The sequence below is a fragment of the Lepidothrix coronata genome, unplaced genomic scaffold (genome assembly GCF_001604755.1).
Source record: "Lepidothrix coronata isolate B3197 unplaced genomic scaffold, Lepidothrix_coronata-1.0 Scaffold126, whole genome shotgun sequence".
Taxonomy (NCBI): Eukaryota; Metazoa; Chordata; class Aves; order Passeriformes; family Pipridae; genus Lepidothrix; species Lepidothrix coronata.
In genome coordinates this window covers 1,585,043-1,603,801 of record NW_016690306.1, presented here as the reverse complement: position 1 = coordinate 1,603,801, position 18,759 = coordinate 1,585,043, and the positions used below count along the sequence as shown (strand labels likewise).

The window sequence follows — 18,759 nt, the reverse complement described above, 5'->3', positions numbered from 1 at the left end:
AAAGACCTCGTGGACAGTGTGTTTCACAGACACCATGGCAGCAGCAGAGTGGAAAGCAGGACACCTCCAAGTGAGACTTGCAGGAATGCACAGGATTTGACAGGTTGAGGACAAGGGCATGAAGTCATTGGACTGTGGGGTCAGGACCACACGTTGTAACGCACAACATATCTCACCCCTACAACATTAAAAAACCATAGGTTAAGACCAAGAAAGAACAGGATAGTAAAAAATGCTTTTGTTGCTTTGACACCCAAACAGATTAATCTGCTTCTGATGAAAATGAAAACCAGAGCTGAAACATGTTGGATGATATCTAGGGTTCCACCACCTTTTTCATTATTTATTATATGTTCAAGAATTGCTGCAATGCAAACCTCTCACCTTGGCATTTAAAACATCTTGGGCTTAGCTTAGGGAGCGGGGGGGAGATAGGTATGCAAGAGATAAAAAACCAATTCAAGAAACTGCAAGATCAAAGTAACTTGGAATGAAAAAGTTAAGAAACTAATGCATTGAGAGAGATCTGCAAAGCAAGTGCAGGACACCAAAACAGGACAAACTCTGCTGTAGTGTCAACACTATTATATGAACCTTTATTTTCAGATTTTTTTGATTTAGTTCTTTCATAAAATTGCTTGAAGTCAAGGTAAAACTTTCTAGAGTTCTGAGCTTGAGCTTGTCTTTTTTAAAAGTCTTCTTAACTGTATCAGGAAACAGCCCCAGATGTGAGCGCACAAGAAACCTGAACGCTGCCTGGCACCAGCTTCTGCATTCACTTGTGCCAGAGTTGTATTTGCAGAAGGGATAGGTTCGTTTGCAGCCTGGCCCATAACTCCCTGGCTGTGGGAACATTTTCTCAGTTTACCTAGTTAACATGTGACTTAGGTAGATGCACATACAGATTTCACACAGATACTTCTTTCATGTGCACACAAGTAGGTTCCTGCTTTGAAAAACTGAATGCATAAAGCGTTTGTTGGCAAGCAGCTATGCATTCATTTTATTTCTAAATACCATGATGTGTGGAAAAACCTGGATAGCTTCAAACCAGGAAAAGAAAAACAATGCTTCTGTAATTTGGAAAATAAGTCATAATGCAGCCTCCAGGTTATGAAGATCTTCAGGCACTCTTGACATCTTCATAACCCCACCAGCACCAATGAGCAATGATTGGTCAATGCTGACTTTAAAGCCAACAGGCTCCCTTAACACTGAGAAAGGGTGGATAGCTCGTGAGGATTAGTGGGACTGCCTGCCCTCCACCAGCAATGCCTTTTGGAAGGCATGACCCTGGCCAAGTGAGAGGTCCCCCCACTGTGCAACAGGGACATCCGCATCAGGGCTGGAGCTTGCCCTGCTGCATCCCATCCTGCATAGACATAGGAGGGGCTGCCATGGGGGAATTAGTAGTTCAGGCATGTTCCTCAGAAAGGAACTTAAACTTGGCTGCTGAACAGTGTTTGGGATCACTGGAGGAACTGGACTCCTTTCCAGCTTTCTCATTTTTTGTCGGGTTTCCAGTACTGGCCTTCTGACACTGGACTTCCTTCCTGTCTAGATCCGTCTGCTGAGCTGGTCGGTGTCAGGGTAACAAAATGGGAACGTCATTATCCAGACCTGATTTCTTCCAACTTCTATCATCTGAAACATGTTCAAGGATCACAACCCTGTTGTTTCCAACGTAAAGGAATTTCAGCTGAGCTGGCTTTGAGCTATTGTTGCAACACTAATAATGCAAAAAGAAAGAAAAAAAGACACTAGAAGGGTTTGAGCATGTCCCAAAAGTCCTTCAAAAATTACATCTCTGCTATAGAAAAGCACAGACAGTCATAAAGAAGCCATGGCTATAGAAAGGCTCTCTTGTGTCCTTACCTTCTCTGCCTGTGATGGGAGTGGGAGCTGTGTTCCCTGCACCACTGTGTGAGTGGTGAGCTTGCATATGAGGCTTTGCAATGATTTTGCTATCAGGAGGACAGTTTATTTATATAATATGTGAACACTGACCTCTTTGCCTGAAAACAGGGGGAAAAAGCCCATGAACAGGCAGGGTCCTCATTCTATCTCCAGTAGCCTCTCCAGTAAAGCTGAGCCTGAAGAACATCCTCAGTGCCACACTCACAACCCTTTCTTCATGGTTCTTCTTGTATTTCTGTTCTTGCATGCATGCACAGATCCCACATCCCTTCACCTTGCTTGGACACCTCAGACATCACTGCTGCCCTTTATGACCTGGACATGCCTCGGTGCTCCTTGCCCCGGGAAGCCATTGCTGTGTTTTCCAATGCACTGACTTCTTCCAGTTCGCTGAATCGCTTCTTCCATTTGGCCCCTTGACTTTAGCTGAGCCCACAGGCCCCTCCAGGTCAATAGCAGCTATTAGCATTATCTTGCCTAACAATTTGTTTATACAATATGAGAAAGGACACTAATCTAGTTCAAGCTTTTACACACTGCTAAAATACAAACATCAAAAGATGATTATTTGACTTTTTTGAAAGGCTCTGCTTTTCACAGCAGACTCTTTCAGAAGGACAACTGATGGAGAGAGACTTTTGCTAAGCTTTGTCTGTGCTGAAAGCCTTTCTGGTGACTAGAGATGGGAGCTTGGAAGTACTGAGTCCTCTGCCAATCCCACCATGCATCCCAGCTTCCTTGCAAAGAGTCTCACTGAACACTGCAATTGTAGTGTGGATATTTATAGATGATGTCAGAAACATAGCCAGGAGAAGCTTGCAGCTGAAATTAGGAGATTGCACTCTGCTATGCCTTGGAAACTATTAGGGACCAGCAGCTGACTTTGAAGTAACAGTTTTATTTGTTGCAAACCTGAGCATCCAATAGCTGCAAACCCAATTAAACACCTGTTTTTATCTTCTGTTTCTGCTCCTGCTGCATGAACCTGAATTTCAGAAACTACCCCTGCAGGTGTGACTGGCAGACCTGAGGCAGGGCTGGGGATAGTAATGTTGCCAGGGGTACCAGCAGAGAAGTCTCAAGGCACCTTTTCTTTCTCACACGTAGTTCAGCAGCCAGAAGTTGCTCTTGGGGTACACAAAGACTCAGGATACACAAACACAATTACAAGCCTGCACTCCTAGGACAGAGAAGCACAGACATCAGGTATCAATTGCACTGTCTCCAGGAGGGGAGATGATCTGGGACACTGTTTGCCTTGGATCTGTGCCTTAGCATCTCTTATACTATCTTCTTTCTACTTCTATTTTCAAGATTAAAACATCACCTCTCTTTTCTTATAGCTCCAAGGTGGGCAGGAAGGGGGAAGAGGAAGCAATGGAGACTGCTACAAAGCCTTTTTTGTACGGGGTACCCATATATCAGATGCTGGCCTTAGGAAACTTTATTATTTACCTCTGCTGGAATAGGAAAGGAAAATAGCTGGAACAAGCACAGCTCTCGGATACATGCAGTGCAATTGTCTACACCAGGCAGTTCCACAGGATCCCCACTGGAGAACCAGACACACTCAGTAAACACGGCCCAAACGCACAGTGTGTGGAAGAAGTGTGAGGCATTAAACATTAACTTTCCTTTCTCTATTACCTTTTCACAACAGGACACAAACATCTGAATATCCTTTCCTTATGAATTTTCTGAAACTATGTTAAAAAGATACATTCCCATTAGAAGCAGCACTGATCCTTTAGTAATTCATAAAGAAGAAACATTAAATAACTGGTAAGAGCCAATTTACCAAGCAGAGGTGCCTGATTTTATAACTTGGCCTGGTCACTTGGGCTTGGAGCTATGCAGGAATATGAGTGCTATGACAACTGGCATTGTAGCATTCAATTTTTGCAAGCCTGTCTTTTCCCTCCCATCCTTCTCTCACCTACCTGAAGCTGCTGCAACTGAGCAAGCACATTCATTAACTATGTTTGGCACCTGGGAATGGTATCTAAAAAAAACCACCAACCCAAACATCCAGAGTGTTATACATGAGCTACCTAAATCAGGTAGTGAGGAATTAGCTGGAGAAAAGGATGCCTTGTTCAGGTTTAACGGGACATGCTTCTTTTCACTTTGGATTCACAGTCCTGAAAACTTAATTATAGCTTTTCACCTTGCATTAATTAACATGAGAAATGAAGAGACCTCTCTCCAGACTGCTTTTTCTCCACCCACCCATTATCCTTGAATAACCCATTGCCTGTGGATTCCCGCTCTCCCTAGGTGCAGGGTTGCATTCCTACTGGGAGGAGGGACCTGCGTGCAGCCTGGGTGAGGCTGCAGATGAAGGAGGATTGGGGCCTCCTTCTGCTGTCCTTTGGAGGAAAGGGAATGTGTTCTGTGTAGCTCAGTGTGAGCAGCGTGGTCTGACAGACTCCACTAAACCAAGGCAAGCTTTTCTGGGGAGAATCCCACATGTAGGTCCAACCCCATGCTGAGAAGATGAATCCCAAATTGCCCAGCCCACATTAATCTGGGGCATGTGTGAGTACCTGGAAGCAAAACCTTGGAGTCAGAAATTAATGGCATCACTTCAGAGAGGAGCAAGATGCTGTATTTAGAGACCCACATGACTCATGTGGCCAAAATGATTGGGACTAATAACTTCATTAGCTATCCCAACCTTCCCAAAGTTGGGATACACCAAATGGTTCAGAACTGCCGGAGTTTTCATTCCAGTTTAGGAAGAAGCCAGAGCTGCTCTGCAAGGAGCAGAAACAAAGGCAGTTCAGGAGGTGCTTCGTGTCTGTAGAGTCACATTGCTGTGGGGTAGCACCTCCAGGCCTGCTGGGGACATCTCCAAACAGGAATGTGAAAGCTTTCTCCTCTCTGGTGCCTAAGCTGGATCTTTGAGTCCCTTGTCAGGCACCTATTGCTTCCTAGGAGGGAAGGGTGCATGGGAAAAGCTGCAAAATGACAAATGTGGACTCCATGGGCCTTTAAAATTCGTAGTCAAAGGGCATAGAAAACAGTTTCAAAACGTGCAAAAGTATCTGTCATAAGCACTTAACATCTCCATCCCACAAAGCCGTGAAACAACTTGAATTTTACTTTCATACTGTTGAAATTTAACTACCTTTGGGCTACCTATTAGTTTTAATCCACTTTATAGAAAAAAAATCTCTGTGGAAAAAAAAAAAAAAGGAGTTGGGGGTTTTCCTTATCTCTTCCCTGCCACCGGTTTCCTTCAACTCCTCTCTACACCCCACAGCAGACGGCAGCTGCCGGCGCTCCGGCGGGGCCCCTCCAGCGCTGGGTGCCATCACACCCCCAGCTCGAAAGGACCCGCGGCTCAGCCAGGGGGGTCCCGAGACGTGTCCCCGCGGGAGGGGCGGGACACCCATGGCCGGGGCGGGACACCCTCGCCCGGCACACCCACCCACCCCGCGGGCGGTGCCGCCAGGTGCGCCCGCCCCGGCGCAGCCCCGGGGGGGCGGCCGCGGCTCCTCGCCCCTCCCCGCCGCGCCGGGAGCTCGCCGCCCCCCGGCTGAAGTCCGGGTCCGCCGCGCTGTGCCGAGCCGGGGGTGCCGTCACTCGGCGCTTCCAGCATGCTCCTAAGATGGCGGTAGCGGCGGCGGGCGGCGGCGGGGGCGGCCGGGCGCAGCGCAGCGGCTGGCTGGAAGTTTTGGTGCGGGAGCGCTGGCACAAAGTGCTGGCCAACTTGAGCGGCGAGGCGCTGGTGCTGAGCGGCGAGGAGCGCCCCGACGGCGCGGCCCACAACGGGCTGGGCGGCGATGGGACGGCGTGCCGCGGGGCCGAGGGCGGCGGGGGGGCGGCCGCGGTGCGCACCGCCTTCACAGACCCCCCCGAGCAGGTGCCCGAGGCCGTCTCCAACAAGAAGCGGTGCGTGAAGGTGCTGAAGCAGGAGATGGGCGGGCTGGGCATCAGCATCAAGGGAGGCAAGGAGAACAAGATGCCCATCCTCATCAGCAAGATCTTCAAGGGACTGGCAGCCGACCAGACCCAGGCCCTCTACGTGGGCGATGCCATCCTGGCCGTCAACGGCACGGACCTGCGGGATGCCACTCACGACGAGGCGGTGCAGGCGCTCAAACGGGCCGGCAAGGAGGTGCTGCTGGAAGGTAGGGGAGCGGGGACGGGCCGGCTCAGTGCGCCCAAGAGCGGGAGGCTCTGGGGCGGGCCGGCTCGGCTGCCGAAGGGGCGGCGAAGTCGAGCCGGGGGTTAGGGGGTAATGCCGCGCATCTCCTGCTGCTCCTCCGGGCGTATTTCCAGCGGGGAGAGCTCACACTCTCTACCCCGCGCCGCGCCGGGACCCCCGACGGCACGAGTTACGGGTGCGGCCCCTCGGGAAGGGGCGAGCGAGGTGCCGCGGAGCTGGGCTTGAACTTTTCCGCCCTCGTATCCTCCAGCACAGCCCCCACAGCCCCGTCCGGGCGCGCCCGGTGGAGCCTCCGCTGTCGCGTCTGGTCGCGGCGGCGGGTCGGCTCCCGGGCTCTGAGCTCCCGGTGGCAGCCTGGCCGACACCACTCCCCTCCACACACCTCCAGGGTGAGCGATCTTCAGGATCTGCCGTCTGGACGTTTTCGCATCTTTTCAGCCCGGGAAAGGTGGGGGGAGTTGGGTACCGTGAGAGGAAGGGTTAAAGAAGTAAAGGCCCCCCGTTCTCCCCGGTATTAAAGGAAGGGCTTGAGTGACTTTTCCGTAGTTACCTCGAAACGCCCGACACCTCCCTCTGTCCAGTTTCGCCTTCCACCACCCCACTCCCGATTAGGGCAGTGGGGGCTGCAAAGCAGCTTAAATGAAGCTGGTGGTGCCTCACGGACACATCAGCCATCCCTGCAAAGCAGTGCCTTTTCCTTTCGCAGGGGTGACTGAAACAGTTTTGTAAGAAGTAGCCTTACAAACCGAGCCCAGAGAAAGGAGCAAACGCTGGTGTGCGTGGAGGAGACGTGAAGCGAGGGTGTCCCCCTAGAACGGGACGGATGGTGGGGAGGGAGTAAGAAGAAGCAGAGCCACATTCCCAAGACCGCAAGTTCATGAGGAGAGAGGCGTGCACAGGCGTTTGATCCCCGTCTCCTCACAGAGACTAATTTACTTGCTCCACCTGAGAGAACGAACAGCTTCAGAAATGCCCTTGGCGCGTGTTTGATAAAGTGATTACATATTTGCCCAGAAGTTCATTTAACCGGAGGTCAATGGCATTTGAAGCATGCTGCGGTGTTGCCTTCCCCTGTGCCATCGCTTTCCTCCGAGCCACGGGCGCTCCCACCTTACTGTGCTTGTAGCCCTTTCGGTACCGCACGTTTTTTCACGTGCGTGTTTTTGGTGGTTATTCCGAGAAGCAAAGGAGGTGCTGCTGGCGGCTGGGAGGTGCAGCTGAGGATCAGCCGTGAGCAACCAACTATGGCATAATGTTACAGGAAAAGTTTGAAGGGGAGGGAAGGTGATAAAATGCATTCTTCAGTAGCGTGTGCTGAGAAACTGTTGGGTTGTCCGCGTGATAGTGAAAAGTGCGGAGGAGTTCGTGCCCCGTGAGGATTTAGGAAGGCGAGGGCAGTTGTGTTTCCTCCCTGTGAGCCCCGCGCTCCCCGCGGGACCAAAGCGCCTCTCGTCCTCCCGCACTGCAGCTGCATAGTTCACAAAGATACCTGTGAAGTCTTAATACGAACTTCTCTGTGGGGTCTGAATTGAGGCTGTTGCATCTAAATTTTGTCACTGGTTTGTTTATGCAGTTTAAGGGACTTCCTGGGGTGGAGACCGGGTAATAATGTTTGAGCTTTGCTGTGATCTAATGAGTATACAGTGCTTGTAAGTCTGCCTCCCTCTGTTAGTGCCTGCAGTAACAACACCTGAGCACACTGGTGCTGTATGAGTCTTTAAAACACATCAGTTTTCTTCCTGTTTAGGAGTGAAGACGAAGCCGTTTCAGTGTGTACTCAGCACTCGCCTTCACTCCTTTTGACATCGCAGCTGTCTCGCATTTCTTTGCTCCGTGAAGGCTGATGTGCCTCAGTAGCTGTTTCCACGATTGATTTTGTAATTTGTAAATCGAGAGCATATTTCAGTAGTCAGCCTTATGTAGAATTAAAAGTTGCCCCGAGAGCGCTGCTCCCTTCAGCAGGGACCCACTCTACGTGAATGGCTTGTGTAAACAGGCAGTTTAAAACAATTCTCTGTGATACTGTTGCCCAATTTGTTGCTCATTCTTTAGTAGCACAGTCTAAAATGGTATTTTTATTACTAAAGGAAGAGAAATCCAAAATTTCTTTTTACCCTTGAAAGTACAAGAGGGCAAGACTTGATTGTCCTTTTTTTCCAGACAATAGGAATTTGCCATTTCCTGACTTCTTAGAGAGTTGTATATGGCAAAAAGCAGTGTGCGCTGGGGCAGGGCAAGACCTGTGTGCAGCTCCTCTCTAGACTCTTTCTCCAATTCAAAGAGCAAAGCCAGCACGTGTTTCCAGCGTCAAAGTGCACCATTTACATTTTTGGGGAGTTTCTGAGATTTGCATGTGACTTCCAGTCCAGGAAAGCCGAATTTACAAAGGCATGGCAAGGTGTGAAGCACAAGAGGCATATTTCCCAGATAGCAGGGCTCTGAGTATTGCCCAGTGCACTATGCATTCCTGGAAAGGGTCTTATGGTTGAAAATTTCCTAGAAGTTATTGCAGGGAAGATGTGGTCAGTGTGGCTCAATACACCCAACCATCAGAGTGACAGAGTCTGCCTGTTATATAGTGTCCTGCCTAGAATCGCTTGCTCAGTGAAATGAGGCATTTACCAGCTCAGCACTAAACTGTAGTCTCTCCTGCATTCCTGTGCAGGGAGGAAGGGAGCAGAAAATCCCTCTGCAGACCTATGCACCCTGTATGGGAGGCAGGGCTGGCACCGGGATGGGTGGTGGGAGGAGAAAGGTCTGCAAAGAGAAGGGATGAGAGAATGCTTCGTTTTAACACTTGCCCCTTTTGCTGCATTGATCTCTGTCTCTGAGCTGGTGGAAATAGAGATTTGCTGAGGGGTTAGGGCTGACATAGCTGCAGTATTTGTGCTGGTGAGGGGAGGCGGGGCACAGCTGTAAAGCCTCATAGGAGAGATCCTACTCTAACAAATTTAATAGCCATGCTGGGTTGTTCTGTCTTCTCATTTTCCATCCCTGAAGGACATCAGTCTTTACTTGTATAGTCCACCTATTAAGCTAAAGTTCCTTCTTATAGGTGTGGGGTTGGCCAGGAAGGGAAATAAGATAATAGGCGATACTGCCATAAGAGAAGCTGTAAGGCAGAAGGGTCAAGAGGGGAGGGAGGTGATGGTGAGGAAAGGACTTGAGCCCTTAGAAATATTGCTGTCTCCTTGTCTGCAGGGGTGAACTGCTTCTGCTTGCAGGTTTAATTTCCTGTGAGCTTTCTGTCACAGCTTGGGCATGGGTGTGGGGGAGCAAAGCAGGCAGAGTGAGCAGGGACTGGTGTTGAGCTTGTCAGCCCTGGATGGCTTCTCAGGTGTTCAGTACAGAAGGATGGAGCTTCTCACCAGCATTCAGAAGCAGAAAGAATTTCCTGACATGAGAGACGAGGCAGCCTCCTTGTACAGTGCGTATTTGCGGGTGTGGAAGGAAGCTAAAATAACCATGGCAGCTATTGTTTATACATATAATTTCCCTGTGCTTCTGTTAATTTGGACTTCTTAAATAAGCACTTTGGAAAATCAAGCAACCCCTCTTGTGCTGTGTAAAGCACATTACATTCAAGTGACTCTCAAGACACAAAAGGTGTTTGTTTTTATCAAAGCATCCTAGATGAGAGCAGTCCCTTGGCATGCTCTCTAACCGAACTGGTTGTGCTTTACTTGTATTCTCTATGTTTGGTGAAAAAATGAAAAACTGAAGTAGCCTGTGCTTTACTGAGATGTGAAGATAAACCCCCCACATTAGTGTTATTTGTTATCTGTCTGCAGGGTATTTTTTCCTAACTTAATGTGTGTGGACGAGCTAGTGATGTTCGTGGTGGAAGGTGTGTAGTGGGAAAAGGAGCATCTTCTTAGTGTTGCTAGAGTTTTTATTGGTTTTCAGTGCTTCCCTGTTAACACAGTTGCAAGGTCCCTGGAGAAGTGGCTTTGGCAGCCTTTTTGGGGTTGCATAAATTTCCCACAGGGAGGCCACCCCCTACATAGTGATTTTTAGCATATGGACAGTAGACTATAGTTATCTTCTGTAGCCTTCTTGGGAGTAATACACAGCTTTAAAGCAATGTAAGAATATGCATGATGCAGTTTGTACTGTAGTAACATGTATTATTTTCCAGACAATATTTCTGTAAGAATTGCAAGGATTCTCCCCTTCCCACCCTTTTAAATTTTTTTTGGGGGTGAAGCAAAGCAATTCTGCCTGTTTGAATTACATGTTGAAATAATATAAAATAGGCATGGGCAGCTTGTTGGCTTTAGTTTTCTATCTTATCTGTGTTTTTGTGTTTCTTTCAGTAGGGTCAACAGGAGATTTCTAGTGTTAACAAAATATAATATTAATCCAAAAACTGTGTCTCTTGCAAGTATAGAGGAAAAATGAGGCACAGGGTGCTTACAAAATGCATATGTGACATTACTTACTACAGTCAGGTCAGGGCTGTAAATCTCAGTGATTGCAAATTGTATGTGTAGTTATTCTTTATACTTTGAGTATAAAGAATGGAGAAAACAGTCTTTTTTTGTATGTGTGTGCAGCAAATATGCAGTTAGGGAAATGCTTTGTATTTAGAGGCTATACCCTATTTCATAGCCTGTGTAGCTGCTCTTGGCGCACATCAGTTTAAAAGTGAAATTGAAAGGGAAAGGAACAGGTAATCTTATTCTCAAGAGTTCCAGGTCTATGCAATTCCTGAGAATCTCAGTTTTGATTGTTTTAGCTACTTGCAGCTGATGGGGAAGCTTGAGTGGCAACACTTGATGTGTCTTTCTTTGATTAGATTAGATTACAGGCTAATTTAGCAGTCCAGGCAATCTGTATCACCTTTCACAGACAAAAATCAGTACATCCTCTTTGCAGTAATTCTCATATGAGTCCTCTTTCTCAGTTACTGTAAAGAAAATAAGGCAGTTGTGGGCAACACAATTCCTGGATTTATTTGGACCAAGTGCAGGGTGCCCTGTCAACTTACCCACCTTGGAAATCGTATACTAAGCCCTATAGAAGTAACTTACTGCCATCTCCTTAAGGATGTCAGAAGATTAAATGTCTAGAGATCTGGGATTCAATTGCACATGCAGATTATACGTGTTAAGTATCATTAGAAAAGAAAAAAGCCTGTTTTAAAATCCCAGCAGTACTTCCTTTGTGGAATATTAAATTGAAATCTTGGTATAACTCTTTGAAGAATCTTTAAACCATTAGAGTAAAATGGAAAGCTGAAGGCTTTTGCTGTGGTTAATGAAACAGTGTTTGTGTCTTCATTTTCCCATGGCAGATGCCTTTTCTTTTGAGATGAGTTCCACTCTTCCAAGAAGGCATTTTCACAAAGGTGATGCCAGAGGCACTGGCCTTTCCTCATCCCTGCTGCATACTGGGTTTGGGTCAAAAATGATCACTGCATATCTGTCCTGAGAGAGCTGATGAGGAGTGTCTGTAATTCAAAACAGTTTGGGTTTGGGACAGGTGCTGATCCAAATAAGTTGATAGTTTCAGGTGTAAGATAGAAATGATTTTTTTTTTTTTACTCTCTTAATCTCACTGTTTTTATAATACATGGTGTGGAACTTCTCTTGTTAGTAAGGTATCTGTAAATTTGGCTTTAAGTATAGCACGTACTTTTGTTCATTCAGAGTTTGTAAGTGTTGGAGAGTTTACCACATCTATTTGTAACCCTTTCCAGTAGGCATCTAATTCCAGGTTTTAAGAACACATTATTTCCATTCCATTTTTCTAATTTAGATTTCTGATCATAGGATTATTTTGTAGTTTATTCTGTAAAATTATGTTGCCATGGCTACTTGTTAGAATTGGTACAGCTACTTCAATAGAAGGGAAATTGGAGGAAACAGTAGTTCAAGAGAGCAATAGCATCAGTGAACAAAATGTGATGGGGAAAAAAGCTGTCCCAGTACTGCATACGAAACTCTGGCTTTCCAAGTCTGAAACAATTCTTCAAGCATTTCAGAAAAATAGTTAGTGGAGAAGGGATTGTAGTGGTACTACAATAATATAAATTTAACTATTTATAGTGTACAGTTTGTGAGTAGCCCATAGAACACAGCTTTGCTGGCCTTGACATGGTGGGTGGAGGTGAGATTCTGCTCTCCTACCCCCACTGGTGTCACTACAGCAACTGTAGCTGGTGTGAAGTGGGCTTCACTTGGCTCAACTGTGTCACCTCTTCAGACCCAAAGCTATGTTGAGCAGAGAAAAGTACTGCTGTCAGCATAAGGTGTGTCTGCTCTGAGGGTCTTTGCCAGGACATCTTTTCTTAGAGCAATCAGGGAGACCATCGTACTGTTATGGCAGATTGGGAAAGAGCTAGGACTTTGAATAGGAGGAATAGTCTTGTTCTGGCAGGAGCACAAAGCTTGTTATAGAGATGGGAAGGAATGGCATCAGGGGAATGGCAGCATTTGGTACATGCCTTGAGGAGTGTCTCTGCAAGCAGGGAGGGAGTTTAAAGATGTTCAAGGTGAGACATGGCTGATTTGGGCTAGAGAAGTCCATGAGAAGCTACAAGGTATATAGAAAGCATGGAGTGCTACTTGCCACTCACGCCACTTGTTGGAAGGTGTGTTGTGAGCCTCCTTCATGCTCTTAAATAAATATCCATTGGCTGCTATTTTGCAGGACCAGGAAAGCTGCTCTATGAGACCTTGTCTCTGTACTTTCTAAGATGATTAATGATCCAGCCTTACACTTCTGGGAGAGAGAGCGTTCATTGAAATTATGGCATACAGCATCTTGCAGCATCTGAGAGTCCAGCAACACTGAGTAATGAACGAGGACACCAAAGTTTTTACCTAACTTTGCTTGCAGGAGAAGTTGGGAAAAGACAGAATTGGTTTGTTCACCATCCATTTAGCTGTCAAAACATACTTTTCTTGAGAACATAACTTAACGAACTTGCTCTACAAAAGATTTAATCAACTGTGACTAGTTCTTCAGATTGCTTCAACACTAGATACGGCCTTGCTGTAGAGTTAAGTTTGTTCCTTCACATAAATTCAATTAAGGGGCATAATTTCCACATAACTCTTTGGCAAACATGAATTTCCGACTCCTGCTACTGCACAAACTTCTGTTACAGTCTGGCTTTAATTTGAACTGTCTAGAACTTGAACTACTGAACTGGTTACAAATTTCGTTGTGCATGTGCTGAGGGCAAAACACAGGCGGTCACTGTCAAAGCAGCACATCTGTATTGTAGCTATTGGGTAAAATTGAATTTTTAATTGTAAGGAAATGAGCCAGAAAAGTAGACGTGGAGAAACTGTCTCTGATTAGAAATGATTAACATACAGCACACTCCTTCTAAAAATGATGTGCAGCTTTTTCACGAACTGTTGGAAGTCATGTTTGTTGGCACAGTTCTAGAAGTCATCAAAACGAAAACTGTGGTTACATTTATTCCTCACTGCTCTGGGATATTTTCTTCTACAGATGACCTGTATTTGAGCAGTGAGGCTGCTTCAAGGCAGCACACAGGTGGGTAACTTCTGTGTGTGCGCGTGCGTCTGTGTAAACAGCTTCTGTTCACTTTAATGGCATGCTAAAAATGGTGAATTCCTGCTTTGGTGTAAGTACCTGAAAAACAGGATCCTTTTTCCAAGCATCAGAAAGTTAGAAATATATCATAACATTAAAAGAAAATGTAAAAAATTTTCTTTTTAAAAAGCTGTTATCAGAATATAAATTCTTTTCTTACAAAGGAGGCACAATTTACCTGATTTGATCCAACAGATAAAATGACGTCTTGGGAATATTTATCAGCCTCATGTGTCCTTTCGGGGAAATAGGGCCATTAGTTAAGTTTTATGTTCCATTTGCCGTAGGCATATACAGCTGGTGCAGTACCTGTTTGGCTTTCAACATAATCAAGTGGTTATGGGAGAGTATGGCAAACTATACCATGGGAATAACATTTTTCCACTTTTGTCTGAGTTATTTCAATAATTGCTATTTCTAGGATGATTTACCATCCTGACGTGTTTTAACTGCCACTGGCTCTGATTCTGCAAGGGAAGCAAGAGGCAGCTGTGTGAAGATGAAGATGCTAGAGAGGTTTAGTGTTATCCAGCATGTATCTTATGAGGCTGCTTTAAGCTAGTGGTTTTAACTCAGACAGTGAAAGTTTAATCTGTTTATGCAGACTTTGGGCTTTAGTCCCTGCAAAACAGCCTGGAAGGACAGAGCTGGTAGCAGGGCTGGCAGGATGTACTGGCAGACACGATTTCCCTCATAGCAGGTGGCTTCCCGTTGGTCTTACTCTTCCCAGGTAGCCAGAAGGATCCTTCTCTTGCTGACATGACGCCAAATGAGGTATTTAATTTCTCGATGTTCAGAAGTGTTTTACAGGAATAAGGTGAGCAGGGTTTGCCTTCAGTACTTGCTGGTTGAATTATTTTTGAGGGGTTTTTTTTGTTTGATTTATTTTGTGTGGGTTTTTATGTTTGGTTGGTTAGTTTTGTGATTCTTTTTTGTTTTTTTTTCTGTTGAGGATACTGTGGACAGAAAAAAAGGCTTCCAAATTACAATTGTTTTCCAAAGAACATGTTGTTCTTGGTAACACCTGCACCTTTTAACTTACTTGCCCTATCTCACGTAGTGCCAGAGTTTCCTGATACCCAGTTTCCTTCATCAGTGATGTGTGGCTGGGATGGAGGAATGTCTCCGGAGAACCAGCAAGATTCCTATCACATAAGTACATCCTTGGGCATGGAGACACACACGGGAAGATGTGTTTATATACATACTCCTCTAATTAACAGTCACATCAACAGGCATTTCTTGTTTGGTGCTTGACCTTCGTATGCGCTTAGGGCCAACATGGTTGTACCAAATGCTGGGCCTTTGCCAGGTCTGGAGGGGCTGAGCTGATGCCTGTGTTACCCATTGGGTCTCTCTGCTGTGAGGGTGGCATGGTGGGCTGTCCTAGCTCAAGACTGCATGGAGAGGTTGTGGAGTCTCCCTCACTGGAGATATTCAGGAACTTTCTCTGGATGCAGTCCTGTGCAATGGTTGAGCAGCGAGGCTGGACCAGATGACCCCACTGATGGTCCTCTCCGACCTTACCATTCTGTGATTCTGTCATTCTGATTCTGTACTTCACCCTGGGAAGCCTTTTCCAGAGCGGAGGATGTGGCTGGTTGTGAGCTCTGTAATATAAAGTCATGAAGATGTGCTTACTGCAAGAGAAGGGGAGCAAGCTTCAAGCTGGAATGACTTGGATGATGACAGCAGGCCTTTCATTAAGAGCTTCAGGTGTTATTACTGCGCTCTGTCTAAATTAAACCCATCTAGATTTTAGAAGCTCAGGTAAATGACCAGTCAAATGGTTAACATAGCCCAAATTCTTGAAGTCCTGACCACGCTGGTGAGGAGAAACACAAGCAACACTTAAACCTGCTGACAGACCTCAAGGTCCTGCAGATGCCACAGCTAGTATGCTTGAAGGCACTGTTGCTCTCCTGGCTTTTGTTACCCTTTCCTTTGAAGGAGCAGTCAGGTTGGGGTTGCAGGCTGATGCTCTTGTGACGTTTGTAAGGCACAGCTCTCATGTGACTCTTGGGAGGAAATCTCTATTCCTGACTTAAAAAAGGGGAAAAAACCCCTTATGGTAACTTCAGTCTTCTTCAGGTTTGTGGAACGCTGGAGAAATGTCAGGCCAAAAAGGCAATGAAAGAAAACCACATTTTAATTCAGGAAGAATGCAAGTGAAAGCAGCTAGTCTTAAGAAGTTCCCTGTCCATTCAGTGAATGTCTGTCTGTATAAATAAGTCAGACTTAGGTGATGTATGAGAGTAGACCAGCCATGAAGAAAGCATTGCAGTAACAAACCAGTGGAATTTCCACTTAACACATTAAAATCGACCCTGAAAGGCTCCATTAAGGAAAGCCATAAATTGAAGTTCTAAGAGATGGCATATAAAATTTCAGGGCATATAAAATTGCCCTGAAACTAAAAATGATCCTTTGTCAGTTTTATGTTTCCCTTTCACTCTGTTATATCTACTTTAATAAACATGTGGGATAGACTATCAAAAGAGCAGCACTTTGACTGTGAAGCCTTGAGGAAATAAGTAGTGAGTCTGGGCATATTATAAATTACACCCAATAAAAATAAACTGAAATGATTCTGGACTTTGCCTGTGTGAGGACTGCATTGCGAGGATCATTCTGTGTTGATCTTGTTTTATATATATTGAACTTATCTGCTAGGCATATCTTGAAATGTTAGTATTTAATGCTTGAGGTTTTGTTCAACTACTGCCAGAGCTTTCTGTCTATATGCAGATATAGTATTAAGACCTTAGAGAGGTTTCAAGGTTCACTCTCTTAGCAAAACACTGAGGAACAAACACCCTTTGGTTTTTGAGGGAAGAGCTGACTTGAAAACACGCAAGTTTCTGTGGGACTCTTTATGATGTTTTAATGTGAAATGGTATTTTGTATCTAAGAATAAAGCAATTTGCTTTCAAAAGACTGATTTGAACTTGCATTGAAAACCTTTTCTAAGTAGAATTTTCTGTGTGGAATAGCAGAAAATTACCCAATGTACCATCTCCTCATAGAAAGTCTTTGCAATCGCATCACATTAATCACAAGAAATTTTCATAGCCAAAAAGTTTTGAGCAACTCAATGTAGTACTTTTCTCCCTTTTTGTTAAAATACATAGTTAGCTTCAATGAGTGCAGGTTTTTTTCAGTTCTTTGGAAACTTTAGATATGCTGTTCCTCAATCACTTTGTTCCATTACTTTTCTATCAATATGCACATTGTATGAAGTGAATAAGGATGTATATTTGGTATGAGCCAAGATAGATGTGCTTCCAGTGGAGAAGTCACAAGTGAAACATTATATGAACTCCTGTAAGACGTTTACGTTTGATCTTTTCAGTTAGTCATAGTTCTGGGGCTACGCTTCCTTGTTTCTGTGAAAGTCACAGTGGAAACCTTGAATACAAAAGGAAATAAGGAAGAAACTTCTTAAGTCTCTAAAACTTGCATAAAATAGCTCTTCTAGGTGTAATTTTAATATCTCCTCAATGCAGCTGTAAATTAAGTTGACCTGCTACTTTTTTAGCTTTTACTGTATTAAAGACTTCGTGTAGAACTCTATATATGAAGGAATCAAGTGTTCATGAAACCATAAAGGGTACGAAATTATTTCTATGGGGGCAACGTGCAATATGTTATTTATTTCTTTATTTTCTCTATTGCACTGGCTGATGTTGGTTTAGGAATGCCTTAAAATGTAGCTGTTTAATTCCAGAGCTGACCTAGCCCTAGTGTGGGCACAGCTGTAAATGCCTGTCAGCAGTATTGCATAGGCACAGGATGCAAGTGGGCACACACATACAGCTTGCATGCATGTTGTACATGCATTTGCCCATATCTGACAGAATTTGTTTGTTGTTAGTGCAGTGTAGATTAAGTTAATTGTTCTTTGAAAATGGAAAAGTCTTGATCATAGCTGCCCTGAAGGAGTCTCTGGGTTGATTCATTTGCTGGAATGCTTCACAGGAGACTGCACCTGCAATTTTGGTTTTTCTCAGGGTCTGTGTTCTCCACCCAGACCCTGCTGTCTGTGTCCACTTGTCTGGGTGTAGCACTGTCAATGCATAGACGATTCTTCAGCAGAAATTTGAGTTTGCTACTACCTTTCTGTCATTGCAGTGTATAATGCCAGACTGTGACAGTCATCAGAGAGATTCTAGGTTTGCAGAGTACACCAAGCCCATAGTCTCTGCGTGGCTTGCCCCTGAGCCAGCAACATAATGCTCCTCTTCCCATTGGATTTTTCTGGATATCATTTGCCTCCTTTCTGGCTTCTGACTACATCATTTAAGATTTGAGGCAACACCAGAAAAAGTTTTATGTTTATCAACCTGATTATGTAGGAAAACCTGCAGTTGTAGCTGAACAAGTAATTGCATAATCAAAACGTTGGCTTGCTGACTTTGTCCCGGCTGGCTGATTTGTGTATCTGAATGCTGGCAGATCCTTGCTGGGGATGAACAGTGCTTCTGGGCAGGCTCTGTCAGCTGCTGATGGCTACTTGGCTAACAGCCAAACCTTATGGTTTTCCTTATCTCTAAAGAGGTGCAAAGTTGTGACCACAGTTTAAGGGTGATGGAAAAGTGACAAAATAGTATCATCACAAGAAGGTAGGAGTCTGCTGGATTTTGTGTCTGAGTTCTTGGGAGAATTTGGATTAGCTCAGGAGCCCTGAGGTTTCCAGGCCTGGAATGCAACCCAATTACCTTATGGGATTTTTTTTTTCCTTTTAAATATAGGTATCATTAGAAAATATAGTAAGTTGAAACTAAGCTGTAATGTTAAACCTGTAATCACAGCTTTGGCAGAGTGTTGCAAAGAAAGCTTTTTCAGTATTACATAAAAAGTACCCAGTTAAAGCATAATAACTGATTCTGAAAAGTCAAGTGAGATGCTCTGCAAAAATAACTAATGCCTTTGAACATTATTTCCTTTATAAATGCTAGGATGAGAAAAAAGTCTGATTCAATGGCACTTCAGCTGCAGTGCCTTTGGCATTGACTCATCTGGGGTTCAGTTCTGGCTAAAGGATCCCTGTGGTGCAGCTTCAGCCCTCTGAACACTCCTGCTTCAGAAGGACATTT

General features: G+C 45.1%; 1 protein-coding gene across 1 annotated transcript in view; it reads left to right on the top strand.

Annotated features, from left to right (window-relative positions):
* The first annotated feature begins 5,505 nt into the window (after nucleotides 1–5,505).
* SNTB1 (syntrophin beta 1) overlaps nucleotides 5,506–18,759 on the top strand; it is a 111,742-nt gene continuing 98,488 nt past the window's right edge. Inside the window, exon 1 of the mRNA XM_017826410.1 lies at nucleotides 5,506–6,053. Within this exon, the coding sequence (XP_017681899.1) occupies nucleotides 5,531–6,053 (523 nt within the window). The 5' untranslated portion in view covers nucleotides 5,506–5,530. The remainder of the gene's footprint in view (nucleotides 6,054–18,759) is intronic.